The sequence below is a fragment of the Mycothermus thermophilus genome, assembly GCF_041956435.1.
Source record: "Mycothermus thermophilus strain CBS 625.91 unplaced genomic scaffold VTJ04scaffold_6, whole genome shotgun sequence".
In the NCBI taxonomy this organism is placed as follows: domain Eukaryota; kingdom Fungi; phylum Ascomycota; class Sordariomycetes; order Sordariales; family Chaetomiaceae; genus Mycothermus; species Mycothermus thermophilus.
The window spans coordinates 1,712,134-1,736,353 of NW_027191432.1; the positions used below are offsets into that span (position 1 = coordinate 1,712,134).

At 55.1% G+C, this 24,220-nt stretch overlaps 8 protein-coding genes and 1 non-coding gene across 9 annotated transcripts; 4 read left to right on the plus strand and 5 right to left on the minus strand.

The window, feature by feature from the left end:
- Positions 1 to 275: 275 nt before the first annotated feature.
- On the minus strand, positions 276 to 346 carry VTJ04DRAFT_t124. Its single transcript has one exon. It is a non-coding gene; the product is annotated as a tRNA-Gly (tRNA).
- A 369-nt stretch (positions 347 to 715) lies between these two features.
- VTJ04DRAFT_9044 (uncharacterized protein) lies at positions 716 to 2,996 on the minus strand (the record flags this gene model as incomplete). Its single annotated transcript, XM_069367548.1, has 9 exons — positions 716 to 1,184; positions 1,242 to 1,779; positions 1,830 to 1,885; positions 1,936 to 1,984; positions 2,130 to 2,228; positions 2,295 to 2,355; positions 2,432 to 2,695; positions 2,759 to 2,931; positions 2,993 to 2,996. The coding sequence occupies 9 exons, from the start codon at positions 2,994 to 2,996 to the stop codon at positions 716 to 718; spliced, it is 1,713 nt and encodes a 570-aa protein (XP_069215865.1).
- Positions 2,997 to 5,835: 2,839 nt separating this feature from the next.
- VTJ04DRAFT_9045 (uncharacterized protein) lies at positions 5,836 to 8,496 on the plus strand (the record flags this gene model as incomplete). Its single annotated transcript, XM_069367549.1, has 1 exon — positions 5,836 to 8,496. The coding sequence occupies one exon, from the start codon at positions 5,836 to 5,838 to the stop codon at positions 8,494 to 8,496; it is 2,661 nt and encodes an 886-aa protein (XP_069215866.1).
- A 1,011-nt stretch (positions 8,497 to 9,507) lies between these two features.
- Positions 9,508 to 10,005, minus strand: VTJ04DRAFT_9046 (uncharacterized protein; the record flags this gene model as incomplete). Its single annotated transcript, XM_069367550.1, has 1 exon — positions 9,508 to 10,005. One exon carries the CDS (start codon positions 10,003 to 10,005, stop codon positions 9,508 to 9,510), a length of 498 nt encoding a protein of 165 aa, XP_069215867.1.
- Positions 10,006 to 12,585: 2,580 nt separating this feature from the next.
- On the plus strand, positions 12,586 to 13,706 carry VTJ04DRAFT_9047 (uncharacterized protein; the record flags this gene model as incomplete). Its single annotated transcript, XM_069367551.1, has 2 exons — positions 12,586 to 12,646; positions 12,706 to 13,706. The coding sequence occupies 2 exons, from the start codon at positions 12,586 to 12,588 to the stop codon at positions 13,704 to 13,706; spliced, it is 1,062 nt and encodes a 353-aa protein (XP_069215868.1).
- A 411-nt stretch (positions 13,707 to 14,117) lies between these two features.
- Positions 14,118 to 15,922, minus strand: VTJ04DRAFT_9048 (uncharacterized protein; the record flags this gene model as incomplete). Its single annotated transcript, XM_069367552.1, has 7 exons — positions 14,118 to 14,183; positions 14,253 to 15,086; positions 15,146 to 15,232; positions 15,291 to 15,337; positions 15,397 to 15,621; positions 15,718 to 15,740; positions 15,888 to 15,922. The coding sequence occupies 7 exons, from the start codon at positions 15,920 to 15,922 to the stop codon at positions 14,118 to 14,120; spliced, it is 1,317 nt and encodes a 438-aa protein (XP_069215869.1).
- A 997-nt stretch (positions 15,923 to 16,919) lies between these two features.
- Positions 16,920 to 18,517, plus strand: VTJ04DRAFT_9049 (uncharacterized protein; the record flags this gene model as incomplete). The annotated part of the gene is made up of 3 exons (XM_069367553.1): positions 16,920 to 17,086; positions 17,139 to 17,338; positions 17,394 to 18,517. 3 exons carry the CDS (start codon positions 16,920 to 16,922, stop codon positions 18,515 to 18,517), a joined length of 1,491 nt encoding a protein of 496 aa, XP_069215870.1.
- A 663-nt stretch (positions 18,518 to 19,180) lies between these two features.
- VTJ04DRAFT_9050 (uncharacterized protein) lies at positions 19,181 to 20,485 on the minus strand (the record flags this gene model as incomplete). The annotated part of the gene is made up of 1 exon (XM_069367555.1): positions 19,181 to 20,485. The coding sequence occupies one exon, from the start codon at positions 20,483 to 20,485 to the stop codon at positions 19,181 to 19,183; it is 1,305 nt and encodes a 434-aa protein (XP_069215871.1).
- A 1,273-nt stretch (positions 20,486 to 21,758) lies between these two features.
- Positions 21,759 to 24,012, plus strand: VTJ04DRAFT_9051 (uncharacterized protein; the record flags this gene model as incomplete). The annotated part of the gene is made up of 2 exons (XM_069367556.1): positions 21,759 to 22,520; positions 22,615 to 24,012. 2 exons carry the CDS (start codon positions 21,759 to 21,761, stop codon positions 24,010 to 24,012), a joined length of 2,160 nt encoding a protein of 719 aa, XP_069215872.1.
- Between the last annotated feature and the right edge of the window lie 208 nt (positions 24,013 to 24,220).

Sequence of the window (24,220 nt, forward strand, 5' to 3'; positions counted from 1 at the left end):
GTAAAAAGGAAAAGAAAGGAACAAAGAACGAAAGGTAAGTAAACGGATTTGTTCTTTTTTTTTTTAAAAAAAAGAAAAAAATAAAAGGAAAAATAAAAAGAAAAGAAAGACAACTAAAAAAGAGGGAAAAAACGAACAAAAATAGAAAAAAAAGAGAGAAAAGAAGAAAGAAAAATAAGAGAACAAAAAAAGGAAAAAAGACAAAAGAATAGAAAAAAGAAAGGTGAAAGAAAAAATAATTCTAAAAATGCAATCCACACCAAAAGAAACTCTTCTGCGCCAGCCGCGAATCGAACGCGGGGCTCATCGATGGCAACGATGAATTTTACCACTAAACCACTGGCGCTTTGCTTGTGGACATTCACTCATTCCCGGAGTTACCGGATATCATTGCAAATTCCTGGTGGGGCGGGAATGGAACCATCGCCGGCAACAGACCTCGAGACAACGATAGAGAGTGGACGTCTTGTGTTACAGGCTTCAGTACTACCTGGAGATCTTCTTAGTGGTGCCCTCAGGGCTATTCCTATAAGTATCGTTTGTGGTCATACTTCCGCCCCTAAGCAAGGCTTAACTACCTACCAGCTAGCTGAGGTATCCTGAGGATCGAACTCAAAGGAAGGCACTTACACTCTCCACAACACAGCTCGTGTCAGGAAAAGCGTGCTGTTATCTCAGACTGGAATTAAAGCTAAGACATAGTATCTCAAAGCCATCAAAGGGTATATCCCCCGCTATTCCTCTGCCTCGTCTCCCCGACCGCCTCGAACCTCCCATCTTCCCCCCTCCTCACCGCTTGCACGGCACTCAACCCGGGCTTCATCCACTGCACTTGGTGTCCCTTGGCACGCAGGTCATCCACAAGGACAGGGTCCGTGCCGTCCTCAACGAGCAGCACGTTGGGAAGTAGCTGGTGGTGCACGCGTGGATGGGTGATGGCGTCGTGAAGCGTTTCGCCTTGGTATAAAACACGGAAGGAGGCTTGAGTGGTGGCGCTGATGATGCGGGAGCCGCCGGCGGCACCGGTGGCGAGGACGAGGCGGCCGTCGGCAGCATCTTCGGCGATTAAGGGGGTGATGGACGAAAGGGGGCGCTTTCGAGGGGCGATGTAGTTGGCGGGAGAGGGAGCGAAGCCGAAGGCGTTGCGCCGGTTGGGTTGGCTGAAGTCGTCCATTTCGTTGTTCCTTGAGAGGGGTAGGGGTTAGTCAGGGAAGGTCAGTAGAGCTTGGGGTTTTACTCACAGAATGATGCCCGTGTCGGGAGTCATTATTTGGGCGCCGAAGAGTAGGTTGATGGTGGTAGTAGAGGTGACAGTCAGGCCTGATGCATCGGCAGTGACGACGTGAGAGGTGCCGTGGCTGTCTGGAAGGTAAAGCCTGAGCGGATCGTAGGCCTCAACTGGTTGGGTTTGGCCATCAAGGATTCGGTCACGGATGTAGCGCGCCGTTTCGTCCAGGAGCAGCTGTTGTTCGAAGTCACTGGCATTCTTGACGAAACCCGGATCGCCGAGTTGAAGCCGTCCCCCATAAGCAAACTTCATGGCTTCGACAAAGCGGTGGGTCGTCAAGTTGGTGTCATCGAGGTCCTTTGGAGAGAACTGCTCCATGATCTTGAAGATGTTCAACATAACAGCACCGCTGCTGGGCGCCGGTGTAGTGAAAAGCCTGTAGTTGCCGTACGTGATGTTCAGGGCCGGTTTGATATCAGCCTCATATTCGGCCAGGTCGTCGATGGTCATAGTTCCATTCATCTTTTGGACGTAGTCAACCATGGACCGGGCTAGGAGTATGTTAGCGTCATCAAAATGGATGAGCACGGAGCGAACTCACCAATCTCTCCCTTGTAGAACTCACCCGCCCCAAGATTTGCAATCTTCTCGAGTGTGCTCGTGATTGTCAGTACAAGGTCAAGTCTCAACTTCAGTTGCTTACATACTCGGCATAGCGTTTCCTTGTAATGGTGTCACCGAGTTGAAGGAGAGTCCCTAGCCGTTAGAGTGAGCGCGTCGTTCATAAAAGAATCACGACAGAAGGGGAGAGAAAAATAAAAAAAAAAAAAAGAAAAAAAAGACTAAAAGGAAGAATAAAAAGACGAATAAAACAACGAGGTAGCGTGGATTGGGAACATACCGTTTGGAGCAAAATCCTCAGCCCATATTGGATCATCCACAAGAAATGTGTTGTTGTTGGCACTCGCGGCCGCCATGTACCGTACGAGGTCCTCCGTCACTGATCCTCTGTCAGCAGTTGTCACCAACAATACTTCCAAGGATGTACCTCAAACAAGGTTCTTACCCCGAAATCCCTCTCTTGCAACCCGAACAGCAGGCATGACCAGTGTCTTCCATGGAAGAGTCTATCCAGCCATCCACGGTCAGAAATCGCCGCTGCAAACGCACACCAAAGGGGGCCCATGGGCAGTCGTAACTCACGCCGTACTTCTGATGCAAATACTCCAACCCCCTGAGCTCCCCCGGAACAGCCACGGCCAGACCGCCATAGACACTGGCATTCCTGTCGTGCTCGTACATGTCACGACTGGCGGCGGCCGGGGCCGTCTCGCGGTAGTCGATGGCCTCGTACCTCCCGTGCTTGTCGCGGACAAGCATGAAGCCGCCGCCGCCGATGCCCGAGTGGTACATGCCCACGACGCCGACGCAAAGGGTGGTGGCGACCATCGCGTCGGCGGCGGAACCCTGCGATTCCGAGGGTCAGTGGGCGTGGGGGAAAAATGGGGGATGGATTAGATGGAAACTCACGCCGATGGCGAGGGTGTTGATGCCTATCTTAGAGCATATGGAGCTCTCGCTGGCCACGGCTCCTCGTTTGCCGGTCGAATAGGGGGTATCGGACAAGACATCCTGATGGTTGATGGGATGGGATGAGACGACGGGGATGAGGGAGAGGTAACACGAGAGAATTAATGGAGGCTCTATCAAGTGTTAGGGAAACAAAGTGTATTATTGTTTACTTGGGCTTGTTGTTCAACTAACTCATGGTTGTTTATGCTTGGTTATCCGGAACAACGGGGTGAAGGAGATCCGAGATGCGATGCCAGGATTAACGGGGTACTCTGCGTTGTCGGGTAGTTCTACAGAGTCCAGGACAACAGAAGGCGCAAGGAAAGATGGATGTAACAAAGAAACCAAATGGAGAAGCGCCAGCTAAATGCAATGTGAATACCCTCAAAAAGACATGACTCAAGTAAAACGCTTTTACAATAATGGTTGCGTTGAGTCAGGGGGAGGCGAACTGGACCTACGCGTCTCCCTCCCTATGTTTGTTGGTGTTATCGATCGTATCTAGACGGTGCCGAGCCGGAGTGTCGGTGAGATAAGTTACGACAGATGAAAGGAGAGAGGCCTGCATTCCCACACCCAACCCTAACCCGGATCTTTCGTCACTGACAGCATTTGTCATCCAAGCTGTGTGTTTGTCCTCTGAGCCTCAACTCCACGGCCTGGCAAGTCTACGTCTGTCGAGCAAGCTTCAGGTAGGTAACTTTCCGGAGTTCATCTTGACATCTGACAAAATATCCAGTCAGTGACAGAGTAGTCTTTCAATTCTACTTGTACAGGTTTCTTGCGTGTTGATGAGGTTCCGTGCTGGAGAGGCCCATCTTCTTGCCACCGGCTTCACAGTTCGGGTGGTTCTTATTTGGATGAACTTCCCTCTGGGATTTCAACCTTGGATCTCCTGGATCTTCTAGATCTCCAAGGTCACCCATCGGTGATGGAGCCAACGTCTCCCCACCGATAGAACGGCCAAAGAACATTGTTGTCGACTTAAGGTTCTTCGCCGTGGTCGAATGCCGACTGGTGACAGGGCAATGAAGCGTTTGCGTCGTCCAAGACGTACTCCGTGAACCAGAAACATCTTGAGTCAAAAGTCAAAAATAGCCACAGCACGCTGCACGAGGTTCGAGACTTGTGCCTCTTCCCCTCACAGCACAGCCTCGGTGATGAGCAGATCGACAAATGCAGTCTTGTGATTCTAAAATTTGACGCGGGATCGTTATGCGGACTGCAAGAAAGCCCTGGTGTTTTGTTTTGTGTGATGGGGCCAACAACAGGCTGATGAGATGGGATGGCTTCAGGGACCCGAGTTGCCAGCGTCTCCCCACGTCGCTTCAGGGTTGTGTGTGGTGTTGAGCGAGTTTCGCATTGGACAGGGTCCAGCGCTTGTGGGTCCACCACGGAGAATTCGGTGCCAAGCGGACCAACCACAGCGAGCTCCAGGAGCAGGGCTCGATTTCATGTTCGAGTGGGTCGCCTGCTGAAACTCGGCCCCCAGTCCACTTTTGATCCTTTGCAATCTTTCTTCCCACTCTTTGGCAGTCTTCCTTGAGAAGCCATCCCGGCTCCCCACGACAGAATTCCCGGATTTCGACTTTGTCGGCATTAACTATGTGCCCGTCATTGTCTATCCAACTGCCGCCACCAACGAATGCCGGAATCCGAGGCATGGGATACCTCAGGTGCTATGTATAAGCATCACTATCTTCGCATCTTTCACCCGCTGCGGGAAACTCGGAGGAATTGTGGCGGAAACATAATTCCAATACCAAACCATCTTGACCAGCTTGCTCTCCATCTTGTCACTGTGTCAAGGAATCCTCAGCCGTGACCACCTCACCAGGCCCTGCCCTTTCAGAACGAGTGCGAAACAAACCCAATGAAGATGGCATGCTGTCACGCATAAACAACACAGCCGAGGTTTGTCCATGGAAAATCTACCGCTCACATCCGTTGTGAGGGATTCTCATCCCATCTCTACGCCCCTAGAGCTTGTACCTGGCTACCAATCTTCTGCGCCCATGAGATCTTCTAGAGCATGCGGATCCACGGTCCATCACCAGGAAACACCGCTGGCGGTGTAGCGATCTCTCATGCGCTTCACCCAAACTTTCTACCTAGTACCGGCCTCACCGACACTCAGAACTCACGCCAGAATTCCTGGCAGAAATGGATTCTGCCGCTCGCGAAGCTCCAAAATCCAACCTTTTAACTTTAGATGAACCTCAGACACATCGTGCCTCAGCAGCCCAAGTGTCAGAACATCGGCACCTTTCTTGTGCTGTTCCATAGAGCTCCCCCAGCAACACCCAGATGTCACCTCCCTGGCCCCCTTTGCCAGATTGGTCCACCACCCAGTGCCCTGATTGGTCAACCGGTTTGTCTCAGATTTGCCCGTTCCTGAAAGTGTTCCCCTGAAGCGCGGGAAGACCCTTGTCTGCAGCATGGGCCAGACTTTGGTTTCACAGAGCCTCCAATGACTTCTGGGGCAGCTTGGCTGGATTCGAAACGTCCTGCTGGGTCCCAGGCGGGGAACAAGCCTCTTGGATTCCAGGGTTCCAAGCCACGGCGATCCATGATGCAACGGCACTGGTGGAATAGTTCCTTTCAAGCGCCCTGGTCGCGTTGCGAAACGGCCATGGGACCCAAGGCTTCCATGATCCATCGTACCATACCCATGTAGCGTAGGCCCAGGAGGAGTGTGGAGGAGAGAGGTGACTGATAAAAGCTCTCCAACATCACCACTCCGAGGCTAGACCTCTCCTTCTCCCATCTCTTCAAGCTTTCCTTCACTTCGGCATTGAGTGTTGTTCTTTTCTTTCCAGTCAAGCATTCATTCCTTTTGCTTGTCTGTTCTGTCCATAGTGACATTCTCTTCTTTTGCGAGCATACTGTGTTTGCTTGCCCCTTTGAGTTGATCCTCTTGAGTTGATCCTCACTTCATTCACTCGACTTTTGTTTCTTTTCGGCCTGGTGCACTCTTGATACCGCCACCCGTCTCTCCTTCAACGCATACCTAGAAGACAAACAACACCGCCAAGATGAAGCCCACTCTTCTTACTCTCGCCCTCTTCGCCGCCCTCGGCACCGCCTCTCCTACCCACCGCCGCCACCCCCGCAACCTTCACATCGCCCGGGGTCTGTTCCGGGACGCCGGCAGGGGCCCCGTCGTCATCACCAGCTCGGAGGTCGCTGCCGCCGAGCCGACAGAAGCCACTGAGGTGGCTGAGGTCGTTTCGCCCACCGAGACTGAGCTTTCTACTTCGGAGACAATCGTCGCCATCACCCCGACAAGCAGTGAGGAGAGCTCGTCGGCCGAGAGCACTGCTGCTGCCTCGACCGAGGAGGCTTCCGTTGTGGAGTCATCCACTGAGTCGTCGACTATCGAAACGACCGCTGCGACCGAAGTTGAGAGCACCACTACCTCCGAGTCTTTGACCGAGGCCACCGAGAGCAGCTCGACAAGTGCTGTTGAGACCACCGAGGCTGTTGAGACCACTGATGCCGTTGAGGCCACTGCCTCGGAGTCTGAGGTGACCAGCACTGCTGCTGAGGAGACCGCCACTGAGACGACTGAGTCGACTACTACTGAGTCGGCGACCGAGGCCATCACCAGCAGCGCCACCCTGCCTGAGGAGACCAGCACTCTGCCTGCCAATGCAACCACCAGCGACCTTCCCGCCGGCTTCACAACCCTGACTGTCTCGACAACGGAGGTCATTACCATCACCTCCTGCGCCCCCGAGGTCACCGCGTGCCCAACTCGGACCCAGGACCTCGCCGCCCTGCCCGAGGAGTCCCTCTCCACGGTCATTGTCACCGCCACCGTTGTTTTGACTGAGACAATCTGCCCCATCACGGCCGTGCCGTCTATTTCCTCTTCGGTTCTGGCTGAGGCCTCTTCTGGCTTGATCACCGGCAGCACCATTACCGAGGATCTCACAACCACGGCTGCTGAGTCTACGGAGACCACGGCTGTTGAGACCACCGAAACCACTGCCGCTGAGACTACCGAGACCACGGCTGTTGAGACCACTGAGACCACCGCTACCGAGGCCACTGAGACCACGGCTGTTGAGACCACCGAGACCACTGCTGCTGAGACTACCGAGACTACAGCTGTTGAGGCTACTGAGACCACGGCTGAGACTACAGCTGCCACCACCAGCGACCTCCCCGCCGGCTTCACAACCCTGACTGTCTCGACTACGGAGGTTATTACCATCACCTCCTGCGCCCCCGAGGTCACCGCGTGCCCAACTCGGACCCAGGACCTCGCGGCCCTGCCCGAGGAGTCCCTTTCCACAGTCCTTGTCACAGCCACCGTTATCCTGACCGAGACAATCTGCCCTATTACGGCTGTCCCGTCTATTTCGTCTTCGGTTCTGGCTGAGGCCTCTTCTGGCTTGATCACCGGCAGCACCATTACCGAGGATCTCACAACCACGGCTGCTGAGTCTACGGAGACTACGGCTGTTGAGACCACCGAGACCACTGCCGCTGAGACTACCGAGACCACGGCTGTTGAGACCACCGAGACCACGGCTACCGAGGCTACCGAGACCACGGCTGCCACCACCAGCGCCGCCTCTCTGACCTCCGGGGTCGTCACGCTGACTGTCTCGACAACTGAGGTCCGGACTATCACGTCTTGCTTGCCAGAAATCATCGACTGCCCTACTAAGACGGAGGAAATTGCTGAGCTTCCTACTGAGGCCCTCCAGACAATTATCGTCACGGATACTATTGTCTTGACCGAGACGGTCTGCCCTGTGACGGCCGTTCCGTCTATTTCGTCCTCGGTCCTGGCTGATGCCTCTTCTGGCCTCATCACGGGCAGCACTCTGACCCCGAGCGAGACTACTGCGGCCGTTATCTCTACCATCACCTCCACGTCCACCGCCACTTTGACGACCCAGATTACCAAGGTCGTTACGGTTACCGTTGGCGCTGGCAACGGCAATGACCGCGTGATCACCACCGAGACGGCTGTCCAGACCACGATCACGACCAAGGTCAAGAAGGTCAAGACCACGACGACCCAGACCATCATCGCGGCTCCCGAGACCACCTCCACCGAGCAGGACACGACCACGACCACCACCAGCACCTCGATCGGCACCCGGACCGTCACCGTGAAGAAGCCCAACAAGACCACGACTACCAGCACGGCCGTTGCTGTCACTTCCACCCAGGATGTCAGCCCGACCGCTGGCGTCGGCAACGGCAATGGCAATGGCAACGGCGGCAACGCCGACGTCTGCGTCCCCGAGACCGTGACCCAGGCCGCGTCCACCGTCACCGTCACTGCTGCTGCCGAGACCGTGACCATTACTGAGTGCGCCGGCGCCGAGACCGTGACTGTGACTGAGAAGGAGCTCGCTTCGACCGTTTTCGTCACTGTCACTCAGGACGTCAACAACCGCGGCAAGGGCAAGAAGAACAACAAGAACAAGACCACCAGCACCACGACGACCGAGGAGGCTGAGAGCACCGCCACGGAGGTTGTTGAGAGCACCACCACCACGGAGGCCGCTGCGGCTGAGACCACCGACGCGGAGGCTGTTGAGGCGACTGAGACCGCCGCCGAGGACGAGGCTGTTTGCACCGACGAGGTGGAGGTTGTCACTGTCACTCTGACTTCCACAGCCGAGGCGACTCCCACTGCTGAGGCGACGGGGAAGAAGAAGAAGGGCAACTAGATGGAATGAGAGGATGGTTTGGATAGGGAAAGGGGGGAAGAGGCAAGATGTGAACGAGTAGACATATAGGGCGAAGATATTCACAGTATATTTTTTATTTATTTAACAGATCAGTACCACACAAGCACGCACACACGAGACTATTGCCGGAGCAGAAGGGTTCTCTGGGCTGGCGATGATGATGACTTGGGCAAGGTTTCTTTCGTTTTTGTATATGTACTACTATCGTTGGATTTAGATTTTGATATAGACAGTAACACTGGCGTACAACTTTTTGAAGACAACCCTCAAAATATACTGTGTTGCTGTGATCTTTTCCCTTGGGCGCCCCATTCCCCCCTTTACACATCAACCGCCTCACACAGTATTTGGCTGTACCTAGGTGTGAAGTTGTCTATGACTGGTCCCTTCAAGTCCATGACAATCATGCAACGAAATTGACAGGGGCAAAGTGTAAGCGCTTCATCGTCGCGAGCCTCGAGCGCTCGGTTCTTGGCCCATCGCCTGGTATTCCCACCGGGGCAGGGGAACTCGCGCCTGCCCCTTAACTTCTTACCTGACCTACCCCAAGTTTATCTACACCTTCCTCCCTTCACTTTCCCAAATCGATGGATCAAGTTGCTGGCCGAGCGGTTAGGATTCTGGACTTCTAAGTGGAAGCCTACCCCTCTCAAGTGAGAGAGGTTCAGAGTTCGAACCGATTCGTGCCAATGTCTTTTCCATCATTCTCTTGAATTCTGTTTGGCTTTCTGACCAGAGCCCTAAGGTCCTCGGCCCGTACGGTCAGCCCTCCAAGATGGAGCTGGACCCCATGACTCAAGAAGAACTTGAAGTTGTATCCAGACGGGGTGGAAGTTGCAGAAGCTTTGGTCACTTGCCTTCATATCAACAACACTCTACCTGCTCTTCCAGGTGAATTCCCTCGAGCCTACAATCAACGCTTCTTCTATTACTCCTTTACGGCCTCGGAATATACCACACTGTCAACTATCACCACTGCCTCGCACAACCCTAATCTGAAGATTCTTCGGATGACGGATCTTCCTTGACAACCCACTCCTGAGGATTCCTCAATCTTTCCAGAACCATGGGCAAATTGCAAAACGCCTCGAGTCGGGCCACCACATTGGCATCATAATACCTGTCAGTTTCACCATACACGCAAAGGCCGGGGGACACGAAAAGATATACAACGCCTGTCCCAGGGAACCAAAGGTCGAGGTCATTACAATCCATCACCCATGTTGGATTATATGGGCAGGGAAGGAGGGTGTCAATGGAGCGGGGACTCAAGCTCATGTAGACCTGGAACAAATCTTTTGACAGCCGAAAGTTGCGGTCAATCTCGCCAGCTTTATGGATGATCTGGGTCATGTGGCAGCAGGCCTCTTCCCGCTCGAGTTGACCAAAGGTGGGGGATGTGAACCGCAGAGACAGCAACGGTTCCAGGTCTTTCACCATTTTTGCGGCCAGGTTGTCCAAGGATTGCAGTGACTCGTAAAAGCCCATCTTGGCGATGAACTGCGTTGAGTGAATCCGCCAGTTGTTCAGATGTTCCCAGGCGGTGTTGCTGTCTTCTTGGAAGTTGACGCCCTCTGAAGATCCATGAAATCATGCCAGATCAGTGGGCCGTTTACGTTTTCCAACGGAGACAGTTGTCCTTACCAGAGAGTGTCTTTAACAGCAGCCCAAAGGTCTCCCCATGAGTCCCACCCCACCATTGAGTGTTGAATATGCTGTAATAGAGTACATGCCACACCCACGAACGCAGCCATATGGGGCAGAGCCTAGAGTCTTCGACCATAGATTCAGCCATTTTCTCGAGCTGTGTCATCTGGATGTTCGATTCTCTTATGAGTCGCTTTGCGTCGTCCAGCGTCAAGGTTTGAGACAAGAGTTGCGTGACAAAGTTCCGGACAGAGTCCTTCAAGACACGCCACTCGCGCTCAGCAAGCCCTTCAGGGACACTTGGGGCACTGATGCGGTGGCCCCCCCGAATCAGTTGCCATTCTTTCCAATACGCAGACGCATGCTGCAGGATTGCCTCGCTAAATTGATCATTTTGTCTCTGGAGGTCGTTGCATCTTTTTTCCAGTTGTTCGTTCTGCTTGAGAAGGAAGGCGTTGAACTTCTGTAGAGAACGGATAGATGTCCTTTGTGCTTCCTCCTGCGACAGGTCATCGCACGTAGTTGGTTGGCTTATAAGCGGTGGACTATCCATTTGCTGCGACCACAACAACCAGGTAGACCTGCTCGGTGGGTTGACAGACAAAGAGAGTTCAATACCGGTAGAGAAACGGTTGAAACGACAAGAGGAATATGCGAGGGTATGCACGGTAACATGCTCCTACAGGTTGTCCAAGTGAGCCGCTTGATCGAGGGAAGATACAAATCAGAGCGGACGGCTGAGGCGGCTCGGGACGGACACAGGACCTTGGTTGCCTGATCAAGAGGGAACTACATCAGGTAGTTGTTTGGTCTTGGCATGAGACAGGTTGGATGTGTAACCACCTACGCCTCGTGGATTAACATACCTGAGTTTTCCGCACCTGCATGCTAAGGGGTTTAGACTCGTAGGTAGTTCTCAGGAGTTTGATTTCCTCTGTTTAGGTACAGAACAACTACAACCTATGGGCACAATGCCTTTTGCAACTTCTACCCTACGTAGATACTTACAGCCTCTAGTTCCTCCTGGATCAGGGGATCCAAACTCCATCTCGGAAGGCCGACTCTACGGTCGGAGTGACCTTAAAAATCTGGCTTTTTGATCTGGTCGGAATTCGAAAGAATGATGGGGAAAAGCCATTGACACGAACCCGTGCGAACTATGAACTATTTTTCTTCTTTTTTATTTTTCTTCTTTTTTATTTTTCTTCTTTTTTATTTTTCTTCTTTTTTATTTTTCTTCTTTTTTATTTTTCTTCTTTTTTATTTTTCTTCTTTTTTTATTTTTCTTCTTTTTATTTGATGGACAACGGTTCCAAGAGAGGGGCGGGGCTGTCCAACGGTCTAGATGCGGGGTTGCCAGCGTAACCTTACCTACCTCAGGTGAGCGCCTACCAACTAGCTCCTATGTTGCATTGTGCCTGGGTGGATTGGAGATGCATAACCTCGGCCTTGGTGCTAATGCTACGGCAGACACGTTGTGTGGCAAACATGTAAGCTGCTGGGCAAGACTTGAAATGATGGAACTCTTAGTTGGGCCATCTTCTCATCTGTTGCCAGTGAAGTAACCAGCAATCCCGTATTGAGCAGGACGACATGGCTTTCATGAACCGAACGCGGGCTCCTTAGGATCATCCTCCATACAACTGCCATACCTCAGATCAAACACTACTTCATAGCTAACCAGAACATCAATGCCAGAGACTCCATATATCGTACCGAAGGGCTGTTCCGCTTCCCCGGATTTCCACCTGCGGGACGTGTCCCCTGGCTCCTCCCCGGCCACACTTTCATGGGACGGGAAGCATCGATGTGACATGGAATGCATATTCTGGATCCCCGGCCGGTCTTTGTTTGTGTTTACAGCAGTGGATTGGTGTCGAGAATACCGAGCTTGCCCTGATATAGCTCTTGTCATACCCGAATGTCAGCAGACTTGGAGTTTTCTTGGTTTGTTCCCCTCATTCTCCTGACTCGCCACAAGTGATCCCTGACGAATGCCATGCTCCAATCCCGGAGCTTTCCAATCGTACAGCTCCAAGAGATGTAGGATCCTGACATTGGGGTAGCTTTGCATTCCGGACGAGAGGGACAAGAGGGATACGAAGCATCTTACGACACAATCTCATGACATGACAATACTTCTGGGACACAGGGCGGGAGACATAAAAGGGGGAGCTGGGTCGAGAATGGTGAAGGCTTATTGCACAGGTGATTGATACACTCTGAGAAACATCCGAACTTCTTGGGGAACACGGAAGCCCTTTGATGATATCACCCTCACCAAAATCTATCAGTGACATCATCACCTTGATTGAACCGTCGTTGTTTCACCAACGTCCTTCTCCCAAACTCCTCACAAACAACAGCTCTCCAGCATCAAACGTACCTAGCTGACCTACCTACTCGTGCACAACCCTCGAAATGGCTCAACAAGAGATCCCCAAGGAGCAATGGGCCCAAGTCGTTGAAAAGCCCGGCGGCCGTACGCCTCCCTTTCCCCTCCCCCTCTAACCAAAAACATCAACTAACCCCTCCTCCCAGCCGTCAACTACAAGAAAGTTCCCGTCCCCGAACCCGGCCCGGACGAAGTCCTCATCAACATCAAATACTCCGGCGTCTGCCACACCGACCTGCACGCCATGATGGGCGACTGGCCGCTCCCACCCAAGATGCCCCTGATCGGCGGCCACGAAGGCGCCGGCGTAGTGGTGGCCAAGGGCTCGCTGGTCGATGACATCAACATCGGCGACCACGCGGGCGTCAAGTGGCTCAATGGCAGCTGCCTGGCCTGCAGCTTCTGCATGCAGGCAGACGAACCTTTGTGCCCGCACGCCCTGCTGAGCGGCTACACCGTCGACGGCAGCTTCCAGCAGTACTGCATCGCCAAGGCGTCGCACGTGGCGCGCATCCCCAAGGACGTGAGCCTCGAGGCCGTCGCGCCCGTGCTCTGCGCCGGCATCACCGTGTACAAGGGCCTCAAGGAGTCGGGCGCGCGGCCGGGCCAGTACGTGGCCGTCGTCGGCGCGGGCGGCGGGCTGGGGAGCATGGCGATCCAGTATGCGCGCGCCATGGGGTTGCGCGTCGTGGCGATTGACGGCGGGGAGGAGAAGGGCCAGAGTTGCAAGGCGCTCGGGGCGGATGCCTATGTGGATTTTACGTCGAGCAAGGATCTGGTCAAGGAGGTGAAGGAGGCGACGCCCGAGGGTGCCGGTCCTCATGCGGTGCTGTTGTTGGCGGTGAGCGAGAAGCCGTTCCAGCAGGCGACGGAATACGTAAGGAGCCGGGGCACCGTGGTGTGTATCGGCCTGCCGGCGGGGGCGTATCTGCGCGCGCCGGTGTTTGATACCGTGCTTCGCATGATTACCATCAAGGGCAGCTATGTCGGGAACCGCCAGGATACCCAAGAGGCCATTGAGTTTTTCCGCCGCGGGTTGGTCAAGGTGCCGTACAGGGTGGTCGGGCTCAGCGAGCTGCAGAAGGTCTATGATCTAATGCGGGAGGGCAAGATCGTTGGCCGTTGTGTGGTGGATACAAGCCGGTGAGAGGGGGTTGGTGATGACGGAGGAGTTTTGTAAACTTGGAAACATAAAATAGGTACTGGCAATGGAGAGCCTGGGTCATGTATCCATAATGAAGCATCTCAAGCCTGGGACATCGCTCCTGTGAGACAAGTCACATACATCAGTTCACACTTCATGAAGACTGCATCATGAACCACATGACGGCAAGACAACGTAAGCGATACCAAGCTCTGTTTAACTTCTCTTCCCCTATCCCCTATCTGTTTTTGGCGCCAGCCTCTACCTCCTCCACCCCCGACTGTGCCTAGAAATAGAACGCTGCGGTAGCCCTCAAGTCGTAGCCCGCGTCCCCCTTTCTTGAACAGCCCCCTCGCTCGCTCACGCCAGGTAGTGCCATCGCCATAACAACTGCTTCCTCTCCTAGAATAGGTCTTACGAACCGCCCGGGCCGCCCAGCAGAGCGAATCTCCGGACGATGCCGGGGCCGTATTCTTGGTACTGCCAACGTCGTTAGCTGTCATCTTCACAGTCCCAATCCAGAAGGACGACGAAAAGCAAAAATCTCACCTCAGCCTTGGTATGGCAATAGGAGCGGAACTCGGGCGTCTGGCCCAGGAGCGAACCACCAAACCAAGGTCCATGGCGCTGGCGCTTGTGAGTGATGACCTGGACCTCGAGACCACCGCTCTTGGCACCGCCGGAGCGCAGCTCGCTCTGGCGGATGCGGGCATCCACCAGCTGCTTGATGTCACGCTGTAACCTGCGACCGAAGTCCTTGTACAGGGTGCTGCCGCCGGAAAGGACAATGTTCTTGTACAGGCCGCGGCGGACGTCGATGGGTGAGGACTGGATAACGCCGTCAACCACGACGGGCAAAGGAGTCAGGAAGTCGGACGAGTAAATCTCCGGGTTGAAGAAGATTTCGGGCGCCAAGAAGCGCTCATAGCCCACGTCCACCGTCACCTGGCGCCCGTTGGGCTGGGTCACGACATGCTTTAGGAAGCGCGAGCGGTCGCGGTCGTACTTGGCGAACTCGTTGACGATGTCCGGGCACACGTAGCAGTACTCCTCCTTGATCTCCTGGGCCGTCTTGAGGGACGAGTCCGGCTCGCCACGGTCGCGAAGCAGCGACTGGACAAAGTAGGTGATATCACGTCCAGCGATGGGGATGGACTTGATGGACGAGCCGATAACGTAGCCCTCGGCAACGGGGATGACGTGGGTGACACCGTCTCCTGAGTCGATGACGGTGCCGGTGAGCGACCGATCCGTCACCTTAGACGAGGTCCACGAAGCGGCGAGGGCCAGGACGGCCTGCACGGCGATGTAAAGACCGGCGCAGTTGAACGACTCGAAGAAAATCTCGGCCGTATTTTCGCGGTTTTCGGGGGGGTTCAGGGGCTAGAGAGGGGACGCGGTCAGTCGCGGAAAAGCACACGTCGGGTCCAAAGCGGCCGTACCGGTTCGGTGAGGAGGAAGTAGTGGTCTTCGGGCTCGACCCGAAGATACTTGAAGATAGAGTGTGACCAGAACCTCTCCATGTGGTCCTATTTCCCAGTTAGACCTTGCTTCCCATAGGATCTCCCATGTTCAAGTGAACCGTACCCAGTTCTCAATCTGACCGTGCCGAATCGGGTAGTGCAGTCCATACCCTGCTGTCGTCAGCAGCCATGTCTTCCCCGAGTCTCTTCGTATTTCTCAACCAACATACCAGGACCTGCAGCAGCAGCAATAGCCTCATCTCCGATGAAGAAGTCCAAGTCCTCAGTCCCGCGCTTGGCCGACAGATGGCCGGTCGGACCGGCTCCTCCTGTGAGGAACGAGGGTTTCTGGGCAACAGCGGGCCGGCCGGAGCCGGTGGTAGCGCCGGCAGCGGGGCCTTTTGTTGCAATGGCGGTCGGGAAGACGAATGATGGAGAGTCATTGCCGGCGAAACCTGTGGCACAACAAGACGAGGGTGGTCAGCGTTGGGTGAGTGGGCGTACGGGAACATCGGGCAGGCATATGTCGAGTTGGGAGAACAGTGACGGACCTAGCTTGGAGAAACCCGTGCCGCTAAGAAGGTGGTTAGCCACTGGACATGTTATGATGCCGAAGATGGTTGTTTCCCGTCCCTGGACGGCACCTAGGCCAGGTACCGTCGAGAGGGTATCAATGTAAAGGAGAGCGGGGCTCAGGAGAGGGAGACGGCGGAGGACTTACTTGTCCATGACAACGGCGGGAGTTTGGTTGGCCATTGTTGCGGATGTTGTGCTGCTGCTGCCGATGAGCGGCTGGATGCAGCAACAGTCGAGGCACAACGAGGGAAGGGTGGTGGTGGTGTTGGGCGTCTGGGCAGGCTGTCAATGAGTTGGCGATCCAGATTACGCGGTATCCATCAGGAGTACCTTACCTCGAAGCTCGGGGCTGGCGGTGTGCCAAGAAGTGGGCTGCCCCGCTACAACAGCTCCCCTGGAGCCAGTCCAGCCGGTTGTTCGCACTGTTGATGTGCACTGTAGACGGACAGGTTGAGGTAAGAACCCAACCAGGTAGAGATCACAACCGAAAGCTCCAAGGCCGAGTCTATGAAGAGAGCAAGAGAAATTCGTAGGTGGCCGAGATGATACTTTCATTCTGGGTGGTGGAGAATTATATACCTTAATCATGACGAAAAGTGTCCAAATAGTCCTAATTCCCCTCCGACTGGACCACCATCCATGACTTGTGGGTTGTGGAAAGATCATCTGAAGCTTCAACTCCCACGACCGGCGGTAGCTCGCCAACAATCATCGTCCCTTCCCTTGATCACAAGCTCTGTTCCAAGCTGATCCGAAGAATGGATTGTCCCAGTTGAAATGATTGTCTCAGATTGGCCCTTCGCTCCTTGTATTCGGTCTGCGGCATCAACGACGGGGCGTTTTCTTCATCAAACCGGAGCTGAGGTTTGCCCAACTCAACCTCTACCCAAACGGTGCTGACCTCGACAACTCACTTGGGAAACTCGGAATTTATGTACCTATCTTAAGCATTCAATCGTTTAAGGGGAATTTTAGCACCTGGTCATTTTTTGTTCCTGTTCTCTCATCCCTTCAGATCAGTCTGCACTCTCAGTTGCCTCGGCTTCCCTTCTCCTAACAAGTTCTGCATTAACAACCCGGTCATTGTCGGAGCACTGTGGCATTTCCCCCAGCCTCCACCCTGCCCTTTATGTTCCCGAGTCTCATGGACTAGACTCTCAAAACCCCGAGTACCAACATGTCCGACAACACCCCTCTCACGGGGTCTTCGCTTGGAGTAGATGGTACCGTTGACAACCTTTGGAGACGCGTCTCCAAAAAGCCTGTCGCCGCTATTTTTATTCATGCCGGCGCTGGCTACCACAGCCCTGCCAACGAGAGGATTCACCTCGAAGCCTGTCATAAGTGAGTCACTGCCTCCATGCCAGACCTCATTCACCAACCTGACCTCGGCTAGGGCTGCCCGTATCGGAATGACACTCCTCAAGGCCGGCGCCTCTGCCACTCAAGCCGTTGAAGCTGCCATTCGAAGCCTCGAGGATAATGAGATTACCAATGCCGGGTTCGGAAGCAACCTCAACATCGAAGGCATTGTAGAGTGCGACGCCACTGTCGTTGACCATCTTGGGAGAAGCGGTGCATGCGCTGCTGTCGCCGGTGCGTCCACCAGGTTGCTATCCCGCGATGCATTTCAACTTACAATGTTCCCTAGGCGTCAAGAATCCGATTTCTCTAGCCAAGAAGATCCTCGACACCAGCACCCAACCATTGTCCCTACGCAGGGTTCCGCCGAACCTACTGGTTGGGTCAGGAGCCACTCAGTTCGCCAAAGAAAACGGCATCGAGACAGTTCTAAACCCATCCTTGGTCTCAAAAAATGCAGAAGATCGGTACCTGCGCTGGCGTGAAGATTTAAAGCGGGCGGAAGCACGGGAAAGGGCACGGAAGGCGAAGGCCGCTGCTGTTTCTAGCAGTATCCGCCGAACTCCATCACCGACTCCCTACGACAAGGCCGCCCATCCTTCCAATGCGCCCGAAATGAGAGACCATAGCACGGCCATCTTCACGGGTACATGGAACGAGGGCCAGCCTGATTCACCTGATCGTTCTGGATCACCTTCCGGCGGCCATGACCCATCACGAACGACTGATAGTGCCATGAGTTATGATGAAGGGGAAGCTTCCAGTTTTGAGGGTGGTGACGACACCGACCCTGGCGGCCCCATGAAGCGGCGCCGTATCGATACAGAGGAAGAACCACCGGCCACAGACATGATCACCGACACAGTAGGGGCCATTGCGATTGACTTGCAAGGCCACATCGCCGCGGGCTCCTCATCCGGCGGCATCGGGATGAAGCACCGTGGTCGCGCGGGTCCCGCCGCGCTAGTGGGTGTCGGCACGGCAGTGGTGCCGACTGACCCTAGTGATGAGGAGGGCATCTCAACTGCCGCCGTAACGAGCGGCACGGGAGAGCACATGGCGACGACCATGGCCTCTGCCAAGTGCGCAGAGCGGCTGTATCACGGAACCCGCCGAGGCCCCGGAGGCCGCGACGTCCCCGAGCCAGACGAGCACGCCGTTCTTGATTCTTTTGTCGTCAACGACTTCATGAACCACCCCGGCGTGCGCGGGCAGCCGTCGTCCGCAGCCGCCATCGGCGTCATGGCTGTCAAGAAGGATCGGCATGCCGCGTACTTCTACTTTGCTCACAACACGGACTCATTCGCCCTCGCTTCCATGGCGTCGACGGAGCGTGAACCGCTGTGTGTCATGTCCCGTCTGGGGAAACAGGGCGGCGTGGCCCAGGGAGGGAGGAGGGTGAAGTTGGGCTGATGGGACTTGGGGAGGATCGACCCCAGGGTCTTGATGGCTTGGAATACCGCTGGGACACCTTATGGATATGGCCTGCCGAACCAACCTACCTGACCTACGAATGCATCACCGAGTACTGTCCACGGAGAAGGTCGTAGGATGGTGACAACACCACCTAAATACACCTAGAAACATCCATCAACAGAATTGACTCACCTCGAATTGCCACCCTCTGTCAAGTCTCAGGCTTGAAATTTTCAGGGATCTTGCACTCTTCCCCGTGAAGATGTGTCATCGACAATGTATTGCCCCTTTCAACCCTGTAGTGAGTCACTTCCATCTTGAGTAGAGATGGTCCAATCGCTGAGCAGTTTGACAACATCCTAATGATGCTTTTCATTATGGTTCAAGGTGTGAAATTGACAATCTCCATTGTAGTAAGTCCCGTCCTTCTTCCAGAACGCCATGCCAAAAACCAACCACAGACTTTTAATTCTCCGGTTGTTTCCCCTCCAATTGACGCCGTAAAGTGCCCGTCTTGTCCAGAATTGTACAGCTCATGCATCCTCGACCCTTCGAAGACAGAGCTTATTATCAATCCTCCATCCAGCCTCCCTCACCCTCACACCCAAGCCCGCTTTCAAAACAACCCCCCTCTCCCATCCCCAAGTACACGCACCTGCTTCACTCCCCCATCTTCCTCTTCTCCTTCCTCCCATGCCCCGGCGACTGATCTCCACCAACCCCATCCCCAGGCCCCTGCGCCACAGTCGGCGGCGGCGGCGCCACGACGGGCCGCTTGCCGTACTTGCCCAGCGCAAGCTTCGTCCCGCACGTCAGACACTCGGCGTTGTCGGGGACCTCGCAAAAGATGCTCAGGCAGACGGAGCAGACGAAGCCCGTGTCGACGACGCTGCGGTGGCAAAAGCATGCGGCGCGGAAGTCGACGGCGTCGGCGGAGGGGGTGACGACGATTTCCGCGACGGACGCGCCGGGGGGAAGTTTCCCACCCGCCCGGCCGTGATGGTGATGGTGATGGCCCGGTTTGGGGGGCCCGGTGATGACGGTTTTGGGTTTCCCGCTCGCTGCCGGGTTGTTGGGATCGGAGGCGGCGGCGGAGGCGGGGTGGCGCGGCGCGGAACCGCTGCCGAAGCCGAACATGAGGTATTGCAGCAGGCCGCGCGGCTCGGCGGCGCGGATGAAGGTGCCGTTGGTGATGAAGGATGCTTGCTCGAGGAATGTGGCGCGACCGCGCAGGGAGAGGGTGTCGATGGCGATGCGCGCGTGGGCCGCCGCGAAGACGGCGTTCATGGTGGGGATGTATTGGGAGGGCGCGCTGTCGCTGACGGAGAGGATCAGGATGCGCGCGTGCAGGCCAGCCAGACCGCCGCGCGTGCTGGGAGTGGCCACGACAGGAGCTGCGCCGGCAGTGGTGCCGGAGAGGCCAGTTGTGGTGGATGCGCCGCCGGCATGGGCGGTGGCGGCTGGGGCGGTGAAGGAGAGAGCAGTTTTGTTGATGTGAGCAAGAGCGAGAGTGAGAGCGCCGGCGATTTGGGTGGTGGTGGATGAGATGTCTGTATCGGTGGTGCTTTCGATAAGGTGGCGGATGGAATTTAAGAGGGAGCTCTCGATCCGGGCAAACTGGGGATATTTGTTGGCTGAGGAGTGGGCATGCTTGGATGATGTTCCGTTGCTGCCATTGCTAGTGCCATGACTTGAATCGCCGGGAGTTGGAGGTGGAGGATACAGCCAGACGGCTTGGTTGGTGTGGGCAGCAAGGAGAGCAACTTGGTTGGAGTTGCTGAAGGCTAGGTGGGCATTGACAAAGACGAGGATGTTGGCGATGGCCTTGGATATTGGGAGGACGTCACTGAGAGCGGCCCAGGCTCGAGGGTTGGTGTCAATGATGATGGTGCATAATGAAGGGATGTCGTCGGTGTTGTAGACCTCGTAGTGCTCCGAGGCGTCGACGGCGTCCTGGGCACTCATATTGGATTGAGCCCTGAACTGGGCCTTAAGCTGCTTGAGACGGTGGCTGTTGTAAGGTTGATGGATGAATGAGTGTGTGAATGATGGCGGCCACTCTCGGCAGACGTCAAGAGCAATCAATGAATGAATGCACCAATCGCTGGGTTTTTGTTAGTTCTGTTTTTAGGCAGCTACAGCCTGTATCAGATTCAACCCGATCTCGAAGCCCGGATTCTTCAACCCTCCAATTGCGACCCAATGCAGGTCCAGCTGCGTCTTTGGTGTTAGAGGTTGGTGTTGAGTGTCGGATCTTGCCCAAAAGAGGTTCTCCACCGATGAAATGAGATGGCCTTGATTGAATCGATGAATCTGCGGACGATGACGGGAAAGTCGAACCCCCCACGCCTGCTTAGTCACCAATCTAGACCGTTCCTGGGAATAAATGGGTACGAGCTATGGTGGGGCTCCGTATCGCTATCGGTCGACGGCAGACCACCAGCGCCATACATTATGGAGGGGTGTCAGTGTCCAGCTCCTCCCATCTTTCTTGCCATTCAACATCAGACTAAAGCCACCGTCGATGTGTCACCTACCTCGAGTTGCGTCTCTTTATATTTCGAATAACTTCTAATGACTCGACTATGACTCTTGGTGACTCTTAAACCTTTTCCCGAGCACCTTCGGACGAATGTGGAGTCGACTTTGGGTCAGGTATATATATTCCGACATCCCCCGCGACATTGGGCTTTGGTGTTCTCTTGAATCTTGTTCAACAAGAAAATAATTTTTAATAATTTTCTTTTAAAAAACAAGAGCCAGAACCGGCAAAACGAACAAACCTTGCTGACAACCCTCGAACTCCTCCCAGAACTCCTGGACACATACCTGGCTCGACCACTTACACCACAACCAACATCAAACATCCCAGCCTTGGTACCTTGGTACCACACAAACAACTTGATCATCTCGATCAACCCAGGCCACACATACATCTCTATTACCCCTTGGGTCTCACATCACGTACCTACCTCCACCACCTCCATCATCCATATCACATCCCCGCCCTGACCTCAGTCCGGTCACTGGCCCAAGGATTGACCCCAAGTCATCCACTCCCACCACCACAACACTCAAACAACCTCACTCACACAACACACCTGGACTCTGTCCCTTTATCACATACCACACTTGGACTTTGCCCATTCACCACACGCTACACACACACACACTTGGACTCCTTCCCTTCACCACAAGCAAACACTCTCAGAGTCATTCTCTCCCTTAATCCATCACAATGCCGGCCATTCCAAAGCCCACCTTCCAGGTCAACCCCTCCAACCCCTATGCGACTGAGAACTACACGGCCCGCCAGAACAAGATGTTTCTGGTCTTCTCCCGCCTCTTTGGCGGCGGTCAGTCCGATGAGCAACTCATCGCGGACCTCAAGGAGCTCACTCAGCTCTTCGAGGAGGACCCTGAGCTCGTCAAGGGTGGAGAGCCCAGCGTCTTTGACCAACTGGATGATGACTGCTTTGACACCATGATGCGCCTCCACGACCTGCGTGAGAGCGAGGAGGTCACTACAGCAGCCACTGTGGCTTCGGCCGCCTACCTCAAGGCCAATGGCGAGAGGGGTGAGAAACAGATGCGCCGATTCTTCTATCGCCGCATGATCGACTCGCAGCAGTACGACGACTATATCGTCTGCTTCTGCGCAGCCGCTCATCTGTTCCCCATTGCCACGAACCTCATGACAGACCTGTTCCTGCACGAGGGATTTCTGATCAACCTCGGAAACCTGATGAACCACAAGTGGAAGAGCCGCAAGGTCGAGACGGCTCTGCTCGAAATGCTTCGGGTTGCCTCCTGGTATCCCGTCTGCCTGACGGCCATTGACAAGTACTGCCGAGGCTGGCTCGAGGAAATCGAGTTCCAGCCCAGCCGCGAAGACATTGAAGAACGTCTGCGGAATGGTAGCGACATTCCCTGCCACGAACTCCAGAGGCACTGCCAACGCGTGAAGAACCTCGCGGGCCTCGTCCTCATCCAACTCTACGTAAGGCCGCCCATCATCAACATCCAAAACATCCCTCCTCCTCCTCCCGGCCCCAAGGGCCCCGGTTGGCCCGGTCCTAACCAGGTGTACACAGGCGCGTTCAAACGCTTCAAGCGAGAAGCCGTCCGGAGAGCCAAAGCAAACCAGTCCAAATGCCCCTTCCCCAACAAATTATGGCACAGACCAATCTTCTTCAGACGTCGCAGCCAACATTGATATCCTTGGCGGACACTTTACCGAGTTGCTGAAGGAGAGAGATTCTGAATACACCAAGCACTCGGTAGAAGGCCTAGCCTACGCAACGCTGCATCCTCCGGTGAGGGAGGCACTTGCACACAATACTCAAGCTCTGAAACGTCTAGTGGAAGTCCTGGAGTCTGCACCTCCAAAGTCTCCCCTCATCTATGCAGGCCTCAGTATCTTTGTACATCTCACTGCTTACCAGCCTGTTCAAACGGAGGAACAGAAGCGGCTGGCACAGCTCAGGGCATATGCCAATGCGGCTGGAAAGCTGCAACCCAATCCCCTAACTGATGACAGCCATGTGCAGGAGCGTTGCAAGCTTGTCTTCGAAGCTGGAATTGGGCCGGTTTTGGTCTCCCAGGGTAAAAACGCCTCGCCAGCGGCACTTTCGTTGATCGTCTCCATTCTGGGTTCCCTGGCCAAAACACCAGCCTTCAGGGGCCAACTTGCCCAGCAGGGCGCAGTCCGCCTGCTGATCTCGGCATGGGAAACCCTTCCGGAGAACGATCCTGTGGCACGCAGACAAGCAGCGGAAGCGCTGGCCCGCATCCTCATCTCCATCAACCCAGCCCTGGTCTTCCGGCAAACACCTGCAACGGCCGCGGTCCGGCCTTTGGCCACCCTCCTGCGGCCGGACCCGGACGCCGAAGTGCGCAATCTTCTGCCCACCTTTGAGTCTCTCCTGGCCCTGACCAACCTCGCCTCCACGGACAACGAGACCCGCAAAGTCATCGTCCGGGTTTCTTGGGACCAGATCGAGGAGCTGCTCTTCAGCAACAACTCGCGCATCTGCACCGCCGCGACGGAGCTCATCTGCAACCTCGTCCAGAGCCCTGAGCAGGCCGAGGCCCTGTTCGCGGACGGCTCCGTCAAGGCCGACAACCGCATCAAGCTCATCACCGCCCTGGCCGACGCCGAGGACGTGAAAACCCGGAGCGCGGCGGGCGGTGCGTTGGCGAGCCTGGTCTGTCACGAGAACGTGGTGCGCAAGATCCTGGCGCTGCCGCGCGGCCCGGGCATCATTCTGGGGCTGTGCAAGGATGATGCTGATGAGGGCTTGAGACATCGAGGCGCGGTGACGGTGCAGAACATGCTTGCCCATGAGGGCGAGGTAGGGAGGATTGCGAAGGAGGGGCTGATGAAGGCGGGCGCGGCCGAGGCGCTGACGGAGTGTGCGAAGAAGAGCAGGAGTGCGGATGTGGTGCAGGTGGTTGTGGGTGTGTTGCAAGAGTTGCTTGGAGCGGGGTGATGAAAGGGGTGAGGCCCAGCAGGTTGTACCTTAGGAGAGAGAGAGAGTTGTATTGTGAGCTGTGAGATGTGAGCGGTGTTGAAGAGTGTATGAAGAGTGTAGAAGAGAGGAAGAGAGAAAAGGAAAAGAGAGAATAACGTGAAAGAATATCAGCGAGATACCAGCGATGCCAGCGAATGATTGATTTTCCAAAAAAAAGAAAAGAAAA